We start from the raw sequence: 15,359 nt of genomic DNA on the forward strand, positions 1-15,359 counted from the left end.
CAGGATGTGCAATTCCTGAGCAACCCAGTCTTTTTTCATCTCCTTGAAGGCTCTGCTCTTCCCCTGTGCCTGTTAGATTCTGCTCTCCTTTTAAGACCCAGTTCAGGATTTGATTTCTTTGGGAAGCCTTCCTTGACTCTTCCATCTGATTTGTATAGCTTTCCTTGTATTCATTTGTTATTCCTACTGTAACTAATTACCACAAGCTCAGTGGCATAAAACAACACAAATTTATTATCTCATATATTGGAGGTCAAAAGTCTAAAGACCAGTTAGGCTATATTTTTGACTCTGAGAATCCATTCCTTTGCCTCTTCTCATCTCTAGAGGTCACCTGCTTTTCCTATCCCTACTTCCATCTGCAAAGCCAGAGCAGCCTCCTTCACTCTCTCTCTCTGATTCCTCTGCCTCCCTCCTTCACTTACAAGTACTCCTTGGGATTACCTGCATAATCCAGGATCCTTTTCCCCACTCAAGAACCTTAACTTAATCTTCAGAATGCCCTTTGCTATATACATTTTGGGAACCAGGGCTTGCACATCATTTGGGGGCTATTATTCTATGTGATGCAGTGCCCTGGGCCTACCCCTGCTCAGCTGTAACCACTTTATTGTGTGGCGTATTGATTTCTACACCTGTTTCACTCCCCAGACTCTTAGGTTCCTTCAGGGTAGAGACAGTTATTTGCTTTGAGTCACTGTCTTCAGAACAGAGCAAAGACAGCTTCAGTACTTGTTTATTGAACAAAAGACCTCACTTCCCTGAATCTCATTTACATGCCATGCTCTGTGGATGACTCAGATGTTGTGAACACTGGGAAGTCAGAGTATTAGTTAAAAATCACACCTCTGGAGCCCAGGCATCCTAGCTCCACCACATATTAGCTTATGACCCTGGACAAGTTACTTAACTTCTGTCCCTTAGTTTACTCATGCAAAAATGAAGATGATTATAGTATCTACATGTATTGGCAGGGTCCAGGGAGAAAACCTCAAACCATACTTTCAGACAGAGGGGTTTTACTTAAGGGAGTTTATTACACAAGTGATAGAAGGCTTCCAGAGCAAAAGCAGAATGCTCAAATAGCTAAGAGTGGCAGAAAGTAGCTATCATACCTGAGGCCAGGTAACAAGGGAATGGGAAGAATGCGTTATGGAGCCTAGATGTCTGTAGTAGGAGCCCTGCTGGTGGGGCTGGGACCTTAGACCCCACAAATCATACCATAGCCATAAGGGGTGTGACTGACCTCTGCACATTCTTCCATAAAGACACTGTGCTATGGGTGCTGTTTGGGCCAGAGGAGATCATAGTCTGGAGCACAGCACTCCTGGCTGTTAACATGATATTGACAGCTCTTTGAAACAGGAAGAGAACCTCTTTTTCCTTCTTCCACTTTCCAGTCTCCCTCTAGAGCTTTCCAGTTACAGGACTGAACCAAAGCAAGCCCAAAGCAAACTAGCAAGGGAATCCAGAAGTGTAGTTTACAAAGTCTCAGCCCTAGAATCCCAGAGTCCAAGAAACAGGGTGGGTTTGAAACTAAAAGACCAGGGGTGAATAGCATACTCCTTTAGGGTCCTCATATATAAAACTCAATACCATACCAGTGTTTACTTATAATGTGATAGGAATGAATATGTTCATATATGCAAGTCCTGAAAAAGACACTTATCACTGAGAAAGTATTTGTGCCTCTCCCATGGTAATAGTAATAGCTCCCACCATCACATGAGTATGTACATTTGGATGTCTCTGGAATTCAGACATCCAACCTGGTTAAGGCAAGAGTTTCTTCTACCTAATTCTTCACAGCCAGGCTGATGGACAAAGGTGCAGCAGGGGAGGTAACGGTTTCCTGTCTGTGAGCCCATGCTTCTCTTAGACAAGACACTTTTTTTGTTTTTTCTTTTGAGAAGTTTTTGCTATAGGGTACATGCACTTGCCAGAAAGACAGAGAGACAGAAAACAAGAAGTCATCCCCCAGGGGGGATGGCCATGCTGCAATTCCTTCTCTTCCACTCTCCTCTTGGGATCTTGGGCATACACACACAAGCACCCAGAGTGAGTTTTAGCCACCAGATCCAGGTCTCTAACCACGGTTAACTACATGGGAGTCCAGTGACATAGCCACTACGCCAACTGCTGGTCCCTGGACAAGACACTTCTGCATTGTGGTGTCTGATTTTACAGCTTTACAATCCTGATTCCCCCAGCCCTCTCTCTGGGGGATACTGACTTTTGATTCATGCTTTCTGAGGATTCCTGATTAGCAAACAAAGAAAGACTCTTCTAGACTGATTATGCTGCTCTTGATTTGGGGAAGTAGCCCAGCAAAGGATAATCTCAAAAATGATGAGGTGCTTGGGGAGGAAGAAAGGCTGAGGTGAGAGAGTGTTGCAGATCATATAATTTCATCTTGTGCTAAGTTATTATTGAATTATGCATTTCTAAATGACTTCATGGGTTGTAGTATGACTGTGTTACGTAGACTTAAATTCATTTGCTTGTGGAAGTTTTGTCATTGTGGACCCTCTGTTGTGATCCAGAAAGGGGAATGCATTTCATTGGATCTTTGTGCTTTTCCATCACTGACATAAAATGGGGTTACCAGCTGAAGTTCCCACCAACTGCTGAATAGCAACAGAACATCTGTCTATAAAATTCTTGGAATGTGGATATCTCCCTTAAACCTCATGTGCATATTTTGCCATTATCTTTATATAATGATTGACAGTGTTGACCCCAGGTAGGCTGCCTTGATCATGACTCCTGGCTTTTTGAGTGACATTGGGCTTGTTACTCAATGTGTATCACTTGCTTCTTTTTCAGAAAAATGTGAATCACAGTAGTATCTAGAGTTGCCATGGAATTGACATGAGAGTGGAATATGTGGGACCAGCAGTTAGTGTAATGGCTTTGTCGCTGGACTCCCATGTAGTTAACCACGGTTTGCGTCCCGGACCCGGTGGCTTAAAACTCACGCCGGGCGCATGTGCATGCATGCCCAAGATCCTGAGAGGAGAACAGAGGAGAAGGGATTGTGGCGTGGCCATCCCCCCTGGGGGGTGATTTCTCGCTTTCTGTCTCTCTGTCTCTCTCTGTCTGTCTGGCGAGCACACACGTCCTATAGCAAAACTCTCTCTTAAAAAAAAAAAAAGAATGGAATATGTTAACAATTTAAAGAGCGAAGAGCAGTGCCAAGTGCCTAAAAATGTGCAGGCCATGTTAGCTACCATGGCTGTCCTTCTGGATTATTATTACTGGTATTATTATCTTCATCATCACTCCCCAGTGTTTAAAGTGATGATGTCTGAGAACTGATATTTAAGTCGTTTTGGTTTTGTTTTGGTGGATATCTGATTTTTCCAGATGCTTCTAGGAACTTTCCTTTAGTCTTGTATTTCAGAAATAATGCCAATGTGTGCTTGAACTTGACTCTCATCATTGATTTTGCCTGGAGCCCACTGTGCTCTTTGTAGTCTGCAAGCTCAGGCTTTTTCTTATTTCAGAGAAGTTTTCTTTCCCTGTGTCTTTGATTATTGCTTTGTACTGGTTGCTTAATGGTTTTTCCCCAATTACTTCTAATTCTTAGCTTAGATGCTCATTCACTGTTTTCTATAATGTTCTCCTCCTTGATCTTTTTAATCTTTTTTGTTTCTGTTCCAACCTCTTACATTGGGAGAACTTACCAATTATTTTCTCTACCCACTTAAATAAGGCATCAAGTGCTTATTGACCATGGGCCATAAGTTAGGTGAGTCACAGACTAATTCTGTTATAGGTGGCTCCTACTGGTGGGTCAGGTGTTGTATCTGTTGTACCTTGGGTGGTGCTCAGGAACCTTGTGCTCCTAAGCCAGGGAAGAATGAGAAGGTCATTGCTAACAGCTCACAGGAAGAGTGGATTAGTACACATAGACTCCTCATGGTCCTTCATAGAGAATTTGGATATTTTTGCAACTCAAATTATAAAACAATCTTTCATTGTCAAGGGAGAAAAAATTGAGCATCACTAAGACTGAGTAGTTTGTCTGAGGTCACGGATTTGACTAGTGATGAGGCCAGGGTGAAGAAAAAGACTCAGACTCTAGCCCCAAGCTAGTCTCTCTTCTCATCTTGGATCCTCAGTTCATTATTTTAGGAAGCAGTGTTGGACACACATCAGTAGAATATCCAATCGGCAAGATACTTTGTACATCTCTGTGGTCTACAAAACCAAGTAGTTACGCAATGCAGCAGATTTGAAAAGAAAAATGGGGATGGCTCACATAAAAGTAAAGAGAAGTTCCAGGTGGGAGAAGTGGTATTTGCAAGAGTATAGAAGTGAGAATGATAATATGATGTGAGTATGTGTGCAAAGGTATCCATGTGTGTGTGTGTGTGTGTGTGTGTGTGTGTGTTTGTGTGTGTGTGTGTGTGTTACCAGGTCAGGTAGGCATTTCCCATGGACCCAAAGGGGTCAGGAAATAGAAATACGATTAGAAAAGTGATCAGGTAGAGGGAGGAGAGTAGTCTGAAATGTTGAAGGCAAGATTATAATCACCTTAACCATATCAAGGCTCACTTCACATCTCAGTAACATGCATTTTCTCAAAACGTTTGATTTCTGTCTGGAGCAGACAATAAAATGCACACAGCTCGATCTCTAGCTATTTGAAGCATTTTTGCTCTCTGTAGGAATTTCTGGGGAGTCAAACTGTTACAAGTGCTCACAGCAGGGAAAAGAAAGACAGAATTGGTCTGGAGATTGCTGCCTGAGGATGAGGCGGAATTACATTAAAGGGTCACCTCACCATCTATGTACATGATGAAGGAGAGTGTTGGCAGCTTGGGGCAGCTGCTCCCCAAGCCTCTCGGCTGGCTTACAGGGCCCTTGTCCTTACAGTGCTTTCATGCCTGACTAGAAGGAGCCAGTGCTGTCTCTGAACTCATGTCTCAGCTCTCTGAAGGCCAGACTTCCTCCCTCTTGATTTGGTTCCAAACTTCATGAGCGAAGGTTGCTAACAAATGCCAAACACTTTCTCCCGGCCTGGCACAGTTGATGGTAAGGGTCAGGAAAAGAGAAGTTGATTGTGTTATATCTGAAAAAGTTTAGATGAGAGCTGATGTGTGCCTGAGCAACCTCTTGTTAGGAAAATTCTTAGGAATTCAGGATCTCATGGTGCAGATAGAATTGCTTGTCATGAAATGGTACAGGATAGCAGGCTCATTTTCTCCCAATTTTCTGGGGTTCAGTTCCAAGTAAAACTTAATGGCATTCATTCCACTTTCTAGGATACCGATAAGCCATATTTTGTTTGTTTTTCTTAAATCTCCCCTTCTCTTTTAGGTATAATTTATATACAGCAAAATACCACTGTTTTAAGTGTACATTTTGATAAGTCTTGTACAACTGTAGTCAAGATACAGAAATTTATATAACCCCAGAATTTTTCTCATGCCACCTTCTAGGCAGTCATCCAATCAGAGATAATACTATTTTAGATTTTATTATTTAATCACCCAAATTAATATATAGAACATTCTAACACCCCAGAAATGTCTGTTATACCTGGTCCTAATCAGTACCTGCTCCCACAGGTAACTGTATTTTTGGCCTATATTATCATAAATTTGCTTTGCCTATTCTTAAACTTTCTTATAAATGAAATGATCATGCCTTATTTTTTTTTTTTTTTTTGCTTTGCACACATGTTGTTTTTTGAGATTTGCTGCTATGTGTGCCCCAGTGTGTTTTCTGCCCCATTGAAGCACATGCCTTCATGTTATGTGCCTCTATTTTCTGATCCATAGCACCCAACTAGACCTGGCTCCCAGGATCTCTCAGCTCTCTGGTCCCCTCCTCTATAACAGTTTCTGATTCTGCTTTCTCTCTCTACTACTCTACCTCAGTTCTCAAGTGAAGGCTAGAATGTGATCTCCATCCATCCAGGATTGTGTCTGTGCCTGGGACAGCAACATGCAGCAGGTACTCCGTGTTTGTAGACTTGAGTATTCAGGGCACATAGTTTCCATCGTTTTCCAGTATGGCTTTGACTGGTACCTTCCCAGGCAACTTGGAGCTATTGGACTCATTGACCATTCTCTCTTTGTTTGTAGACTTAACACAAAGGTTTAGGTTCTCCAGCATGCCTTTTTTTTTTTTTTTTTTTGCTGTGCACACATGCTGTTTTTTGAGATTTGCTGCTATGTGTGCCCCAGTGTGTTTTCTGCCCCATTGAAGCACATGCCTTCATGTTATGTGCCTCTATTTTCTGATCCATAGCACCCAACTAGACCTGGCTCCCAGGATCTCTCAGCTCTCTGGTCCCCTCCTCTATAACAGTTTCTGATTCTGCTTTCTCTCTCTACTACTCTACCTCAGTTCTCAAGTGAAGGCTAGAATGTGATCTCCATCCATCCAGGATTGTGTCTGTGCCTGGGACAGCAACATGCAGCAGGTACTCCGTGTTTGTAGACTTGAGTATTCAGGGCACATAGTTTCCATCGTTTTCCAGTATGGCTTTGACTGGTACCTTCCCAGGCAACTTGGAGCTATTGGACTCATTGACCATTCTCTCTTTGTTTGTAGACTTAACACAAAGGTTTAGGTTCTCCAGACCACTCCCCTAAGCTCTCTGCAGAGCTTCCTTTACCTCTAGACAAGATTAGGTCCCTAAACTGCCTCTGTCACTCCCAGTCATGACTCTCATTATTCTTTGTCATTACTTTTTTACCTGGCTGCCTAACCCTCTGATCCTAGGACACAGAGAGTTTGTGTTTCTCTTCAATCCTAGATATCATGCACTTGGTGCTGTGTCCGGTTCATGAGATGCACACAGTACATATGAAGAATTTCAGGAAGTTTGTGGGAAAATGGAGTTCAAAACATGAGTTTACTTTGGTGTAGAAAGTTTTTAAAATTCATGCATAGCTTTTTCATAATATACATTTTCTATGAACTTTTTTGGAGAGCATTCATACTAGTTGGGGTTTCTTTCAAAGAAAGCATCTCTATGCCAGGTTGTTCAACTCAGGATCTCAAGAGTTAAAGCCATTCATGAAGGTAAAGATGGATTTGAAAACATGGCCTCTATGGGTGGTTTCTATGTTAGATATCATTTCATGGATAGGATCATACTTTTGCCCTCTTAATATTTTAGCCCAAATGTTAACTCTATGAATATATTGAGTGAGCCATGGTCAGGGGCACTCAGATTTTTTTTTTTCTTAGAAAAGTTTCATGAAAATCTTAGCATGCTTATTTTTACTTAAGGGTTTGAGAATCCAGGAGCTCAGAAGCACTCAATCTGTGACACCTACATTAAATTTCATTCCCTTTTATGTTCCTTCAATCGCTAGGCCCTCCAATAAAGGGACACTTCAGAGTCCCAAAGAAGTACGAGATAATGAGCAAATAGACTTATAAAATCCCTGTGTATTTCTTATATTCTTGACATAGACCATTTGGGGGTTTGTGCATGGATTTCAGAGGGTTCATGAACTTCTGGACTGCTGTGGAAAATTCTAGGTAATGTTTATGATCATTTTCCTTGGAAGAGAATCTGGAAATTTCTTACCAGATTTTGGGAACCTATGTACTATCCAAAGTTAGAAACTACTGGTATTGGCTTCCTTTAGTGGTCTTTCTAGTTAATTATAAAAGCACCTCAAATATAAGAGGGGGTGGTGGTGGGATGGCAGGAATGGCGGCTGGTCCTGAGCTCTAATGCTCCCTCCTATCCCCAGCCTAACAGATCATGAGCTTCCCTGTGCCTTGGTTTCCTTCCCAGTAACTCTAATAGTTGAATCAGAAGGTTCCAGACATTTCTTTTGCTGTTTTGTCGAAGAGTTTAATCTCAAATACAGAGTAGAGCCAATACAAATAAAACATGATTTTTCTATGCATTTAAAAAATAACATGCTACATACCAAAAAAAAAATCATCTATTTCTTCTCCCTGCTTCTCCATGAACCCCAGTATATATATATATATATATATATATATATGTCTTCTAAAGAATACTAATAACAAATGAATGGATCACTTAAAAAAAATTGGATGGCCTCTTGGTGTGAGATCCAGTGAATATTCTGAAGAACTTACTTGACCTGTTCTTGAGGGGGTAGAAGGAGAGATAACCATAATTAGTAGTATGTGCATGAACATGTGAACTGGAAGTCCATTGAGATGGGGGCATTTATATACTCTTGGGGATTTGTTATTATATTTGCACATACCATTAGAAATACATGGAAAGAGACTAAACATTTGGAAAGCTTAATTTTTCTTTCTGGTGGCCAGCAGTTGAAAACTGTCTGAAATACAGCAGAAAACCATGGTGAAAAGTTGATGGAAGAGACCTTAATGTGGCCACTTGCTCAGCCCCCAACATATTGAAGTTTGCCGCTCTTAATTTTGTCCAGGGCCAGTCTGTGAATAATTGTATTTAAGGAATTGGGCAGAGTCATCACAGAGTTACAAAACAGCACCCTTGGGGCTTCACTGGAGACTGATGGGAACTCTGGAGAGTTGATAATGGTAATCAAAGGGTCTATATATTTAAAATGCACAAAGGATGAGCCCAGAAATTATCTGCCTGTCAACTTAACTTCTCTACCTGGAACAAATTATCCAAAAATCAATTTGCAAACACCTCTGAGATAACAAGGTCTTGAGTAATAACCTCCATGGCTTTGTAAAGAAAAGCATCTAGCTTGACTAATCTGCTTAATTCCCTTCTTTGACCAAATGGCAGACTATAATAGAGGCAATCTGAAGTTGTCCCTTAAGATTTGCTTTGAGTCACACTGAGAAAATATTGTCCACCCCTGTTTTATAGCAATTATTCTGTTTCTGGAGAATCTTTGTTGATGGGTAATTAATTAGAAGAAAAACACTGAATGAGTCTCTATCCCAAAGCTCTCACCTGAGTTCCAAACAAGAACCCATACCTGCCTTTATTCATAATAATGGCCCAGACATTCTCCAAATGTAACATGCTCCCAAACAAATCTATATTGTACTCTATTCCCAAACTCCTCTCTCCCCTTCATTTTCTGTTCTGCTCTAAGAATCATTAGCTTGTTATGCCCTTTGATGAATAATCTTATTTCTGGCAGCTGGTCCTAAGAAAATGTGAGAAAAGAAGGACTGAAGTCATTTTCACAAAAATGTTTATTACAGCATTAATTACTATAGTAAAATTGAAAAAAACCTATGTGTCCAACAATGGGAGAATGGTTAGTATGATAACCTGATGGACTACTCTGCATATATTAAAGGCAGTGATGTCAAAGCCTGTGTAGCATCTACATGAAGCCACTGAAGTATAAAATAACAAGGGGGCGCAAATCTACATTGGGTCTATGTGCTCTTGTAATTGCATGAAAATTAGGATAAGGTGGATAAAAAATTAGAATAAAATATAGAGAAATAAAAATGGCTGTTAGGTTGGATAGCAAAAAAGGGGACATATTTTCCTTCTCTGGTGTGGTGTGTAAAAAAAAAAATAATATATACTCTCTCTCTCTCTCTCTCTCTCTCTCTCTCTCTATATATATATATATATATATATATATATGTCTTCTAAAGAGAACTAATAACAAATGAATGGATCACTTAAAAAAAATTGGATGGCCTCTTGGTGTGAGATCCAGTGAATATTCTGAAGAACTTACTTGACCTGTTCTTGAGGGGGTAGAAGGAGAGATAACCATAATTAGTAGTATGTGCATGAACATGTGAACTGGAAGTCCATTGAGATGGGGGCATTTATATACTCTTGGGGATTTGTTATTATATTTGCACATACCATTAGAAATACATGGAAAGAGACTAAACATTTGGAAAGCTTAATTTTTCTTTCTGGTGGCCAGCAGTTGAAAACTGTCTGAAATACAGCAGAAAACCATGGTGAAAAGTTGATGGAAGAGACCTTAATGTGGCCACTTGCTCAGCCCCCAACATATTGAAGTTTGCCGCTCTTAATTTTGTCCAGGGCCAGTCTGTGAATAATTGTATTTAAGGAATTGGGCAGAGTCATCACAGAGTTACAAAACAGCACCCTTGGGGCTTCACTGGAGACTGATGGGAACTCTGGAGAGTTGATAATGGTAATCAAAGGGTCTATATATTTAAAATGCACAAAGGATGAGCCCAGAAATTATCTGCCTGTCAACTTAACTTCTCTACCTGGAACAAATTATCCAAAAATCAATTTGCAAACACCTCTGAGATAACAAGGTCTTGAGTAATAACCTCCATGGCTTTGTAAAGAAAAGCATCTAGCTTGACTAATCTGCTTAATTCCCTTCTTTGACCAAATGGCAGACTATAATAGAGGCAATCTGAAGTTGTCCCTTAAGATTTGCTTTGAGTCACACTGAGAAAATATTGTCCACCCCTGTTTTATAGCAATTATTCTGTTTCTGGAGAATCTTTGTTGATGGGTAATTAATTAGAAGAAAAACACTGAATGAGTCTCTATCCCAAAGCTCTCACCTGAGTTCCAAACAAGAACCCATACCTGCCTTTATTCATAATAATGGCCCAGACATTCTCCAAATGTAACATGCTCCCAAACAAATCTATATTGTACTCTATTCCCAAACTCCTCTCTCCCCTTCATTTTCTGTTCTGCTCTAAGAATCATTAGCTTGTTATGCCCTTTGATGAATAATCTTATTTCTGGCAGCTGGTCCTAAGAAAATGTGAGAAAAGAAGGACTGAAGTCATTTTCACAAAAATGTTTATTACAGCATTAATTACTATAGTAAAATTGAAAAAAACCTATGTGTCCAACAATGGGAGAATGGTTAGTATGATAACCTGATGGACTACTCTGCATATATTAAAGGCAGTGATGTCAAAGCCTGTGTAGCATCTACATGAAGCCACTGAAGTATAAAATAACAAGGGGGCGCAAATCTACATTGGGTCTATGTGCTCTTGTAATTGCATGAAAATTAGGATAAGGTGGATAAAAAATTAGAATAAAATATAGAGAAATAAAAATGGCTGTTAGGTTGGATAGCAAAAAAGGGGACATATTTTCCTTCTCATATTCTTATTCCACTGCTGTTTTTGCTACAAATAAAATTAGCACACACATGTACAGTTTAATTTATACAAGAATGGGTATTAACAGGCAATCTTCCAAGGGAAGAACTGGTCGGGGAAGACATACAGATATAGGCTTCTTCCTAATTCTTCTACTCCATGACCTTGAGTTGGTGATCACATCAACTGGGTTCTTACATTTTTTATTCATCAGAATGGAGGTGATAATGTTGTTCCAAGAATTACATGAAACAATGCATGTGCAATTTAATGATATGTAAGAAGTACAAAATAAGTGTTAATTTTGCAGCTTCGCAGCTCCGCTAAGGACGGCCAGAATGAGGCTGCCTTAAATGCCTGTTGGAATTCTAGTCTTACTTAGCTGACTGCATAGAATTTAATGGAAGAGAGGCCAGCATAGAGCAGATACAAGATATCTCAGCATGATTTTTTTCTTGACCCTCAATTCCCACCGGGTTCATTGTGACCAGTGACCTTCTCTCTGCTGAAAGGAACCTGCCAGAGTTGAAGAAGCAGCTGAATTCTTGCTATGTTGTCATTTTTCTATTTAGGCTCATATCATTATTTAGGGAGAACTTCTGTCAGTAATCTGTGTGTTACCACATAAGAAATGTTTATAAACCGTGGACTTCCCTGGGGTTTGAACCAAACTCCACCTCAGCAAAGGCAGGCAGGCTTTCCACTGAGGAAATGAAAGCAATGTAAGTACCCAGACAGCTTTGCTGTGTTGTAGAAAGCCCATTTCCTGACATTGCCTTCTTTCTTTTCTTTCTTTAAATGAAGGGATATTGTAGGAGTGAGTAAAGTTCCCCAAGAAATACTGAATTAGGTATTTACGTAAAACAACTTGTAGATTAAAGTAGGATATGAATGAAGTTAGGAAGCAGCAGATGACAGAATGGTTACGTCACTGGACTCCACATAGTTGACTGCAGTTCAAGTCCTGGACCAGGCAGCTTAAAACTCATGCCAGACATGTGTGTATACATGCCCAAAATCCCAAGAGGAGAACGGATTGTGGTGTGGCCATCCCTCCGGGGGATGATTTCTCACTTTCTGTCTCACTGTCTCTCTCTGTCTCTCCAGTGAGTATATGTGCCCTTTAGCAAAAAAACTCTGTTTCCAAAAAACCAGGATATGGGACCAGCAGTTAGCGTAATGGCTGTGTCGCTGGACTCCCACGTAGTCGACCACGGTTCAAGTCCCGGACCTGGTGGCTTAAACTCACGCCGGGTGCGTGTGCGTGTGTGCCCAAGATCCCGAGAGGAGAACGGAGGAGAAGGGATTGTAGCGTGGCCATCCCCCCTGGGAGGTGATTTCTCGCTTTCTGGCTCTATGTCTCTGTCTGTCTGGTGAGTGCACGTGCCTTACAGCAAAAAACCTCAAAAAAAAAAAAAAACAAAACAGAATATGAATAAGGTTAAAAAGGGGATTTGGGCTACTTTCTATGTCTGTATCTGAATTCTGTCCCTGTCTTCACAAGCTTGGGTTCTGCTCTGCGAAGCACTTGAGTCTGACGGTCCTTTTACTCATTGCTTGTCTTTCAGAGCCTCCCACTCCCATTGCCCCCCCAGAGCTGCTGGCTGTGGGGGCCACCTACCTGTGGATCAAGCCAAATGCCAACTCCATCATTGGGGATGGGCCCATCATCCTGAAGGAGGTAGAATATCGTACCACCACAGGCACCTGGGCTGAGACTCACATTGTCGACTCTCCCAACTACAAGCTGTGGCATCTGGATCCTGATGTTGAGTATGAGATCCGGGTTCTTCTTACACGACCAGGAGAGGGGGGCACGGGACCACCAGGGCCTCCACTTACCACTAGGACCAAGTGTGCAGGTAAGAGCCTCCTTCCAAGTCTGTATTTTGAGAAACTGGGCAGTTGCTATGAATAATCTTCCTCTTGCCTTTCTGTGATAAATAATTTCCAATTTTATGTGAGTGTGCTTCCTGTTGTAGAGGAAAATAGTCATGGTTTTGCCTTAGAGGACCTCTTGGCTCTGACAGTGATTCAGAGACCCTCCTGACTCTGGCTGTGTCTTGGAGAGGTTCCTGGTTCTAACAGTGTTTCTGATGGATACTAGTTCTTTTTGTCTGAGGGACTCTTGGTTCTCTGTCTCTGAGAATTCTTGGCCCTGGGTCTCTGAGAACTTTTTGTTTCCACTGAGGGTTCCGGGTTCTAGTTGTGGCTCTGAGGGCTTCTGACTTTGATTATGTCTCCTGGAGGCCTCGTTTGGACTATATCCTGAGGGATTCTGAGTCTGGCTGAATGTCTAAGGTGTTTCTAATTCAGACTTTATCCATGAGGATTCCTGATCTGGGCCTGTGAACCTTATGAACTCTTGATTTGACCATTTTCCCAAGAATTTATAGTTCTGGTTTTGCTTCTGAGGGGTTCCTTGTATCTACTATGTCTTGAGTGCCTCCTGACTCTAAATTGATTCTGGAACTGGCTTAGTTCCCAAGAGCTTCCTGGCTCTACCTGAATGTCTGGGCTGGGACTGTTCCCTCAAGAGTCCTCTGAATTCTTCTATATCTTTGTGGGCTTCTGGCTCCAGCTATTTCTCTGAGGTTCATAGATGCTACTTAAGAGTTTGCTGACTGGGACTCTGCTTGGTAGGGTTCTTTGGAACCCACTGTATCCCTGAGGTCACTTGGCTTCTACTGCCTTTCCGATAAGGGGCTACTGACTGGAACTGTTTGTTGGACTATATACCTAAGATGTTCCTAGCTCTTAATATGACACAAGAAATTAAAAGAACTCAGTGTTTATAAGTCACATTATTTATATTATGTTATTTTTTCATTCAAGTAATTGTTTGCTATACATTGTTTTATCTTATGTACACAAAGGAATAGAGGCTCCATATTTTAAAACTTTGTGTCCAAAGTCATCGAATTTGCCAGTGGCACAGTCAGAATTTGTACCCATGTTTCTGACTTTAATGCCCTTGATCTTTAATCATAGCATACTGTCAGGAAGTTGTACCACAAGGTATGGATGTGTACGGATCATAAATACGCAGTGAACTGAGGGAGCAAGAAGGTGCTGGAGATGTGTGTGTGTGTGTGTGTGTGTGTGTGTGTGTGTGTGTGTTTTGTATATGTCTAAGTGGCTCAGTTCAGCTAGTGCTGTTTTCTGCTTCCCTAGTGTTGCACATGTACAAAATCTCACAAAAGCAGATGCAAAATTCGCATTATACTCAAATTGCTCCTTCATTTATCAGTCAGATTGGAACACATTTACATTTCCAAAACAAGCATTGTAGCAGACTTGATTGTAACCATTCTTAATAGTCTTAGTAGTGTATCTTGGTAGTACGTAACCCAAGGATAGCAAGCATTTCCCTTTTATGGAAACATTCCTTTGAAGGGTATTGAACCACGATGATGAACAGAGATGTCGTTTTTTTGATTATTTCTAAAATGAGCCTTTGGTAAAATTTCTCATTGAAACCTGATTATGAGACTTACTACTTTAAAAAGATATAAGGATATGTTATTAAATCGGGTAATACCTTATCTCAGCTTTGCAATGCAATATTCATCCGTAAAAATAATTGATTTGATCCTGCTGATGAAGCTTCTTTTTTTCCACAGGGTAAATGGAAGGGTTTCCAGGGTTTTTTGATCTTTGTAAATGATATTCAAAGTACTTTAGCAACCCCCACGGACTTATTTGCTGATGATCATATAATACAGTTTGAAATTCAATCGTAAGATGATCATCTCAATAAAAATTTACAATCTATTGCAAACTGTTGCCACGACTGTATAATGGATTTTTCATGTTGAAAACACAATAGTCTGACTATTGCTATAAAAATTATGAGTTGAAATGCTGTTTGTGGGATTATATTTCAAAAATGTTGGTGTTTAAGTAAGTTACAGCTAAAATCTTGAATAACCCACATTTTACAAAATGTGCCATCAAGAAGACAATTTTCTTTCCTGCATTGCCACTGATAGTAGAATGTCCTTTTTTCTTCTGGGCCTGGTAATTAATTTTGAAGAGAATTCCCAGGCTTATATCCATTTGTGGATGTTTACTAGATTTGGTAATCTGAGTCCCCCACTCCTGCTTCCCTCTTCTATTATTAATTACACTAGAAACATACTCATTATTTTACAAAACAGAACATAAGAGAGAGTGGTATGTGGAAGGTATAATTTCTGCCCAGAGGAATTTATAAACTGGGTTAAGTTTCTAACAAAATAGCAAAATGGGTTAAATATAAACACAAAATTGAATACTCACATAGCACACATTGTGGAGGAAAATGGGATTGATAGGGAAAG

The 15,359-nt window shown here is 40.5% G+C and overlaps 1 protein-coding gene across 1 annotated transcript in view; it reads left to right on the top strand.

Moving 5' to 3' along the window:
- Positions 1 to 15,359, top strand: part of PTPRT (protein tyrosine phosphatase receptor type T) — a 1,472,724-nt gene that overhangs the window by 807,734 nt on the left and 649,631 nt on the right. Inside the window, exon 8 of the mRNA XM_006147596.1 lies at positions 12,606 to 12,899. Within this exon, the coding sequence (XP_006147658.1) occupies positions 12,606 to 12,899 (294 nt within the window). The remainder of the gene's footprint in view (positions 1 to 12,605; positions 12,900 to 15,359) is intronic.

Source organism: Tupaia chinensis, unplaced genomic scaffold, assembly GCF_000334495.1.
Source record: "Tupaia chinensis unplaced genomic scaffold, TupChi_1.0 Scaffold000216_1, whole genome shotgun sequence".
Classification (NCBI taxonomy): Eukaryota; Metazoa; Chordata; class Mammalia; order Scandentia; family Tupaiidae; genus Tupaia; species Tupaia belangeri.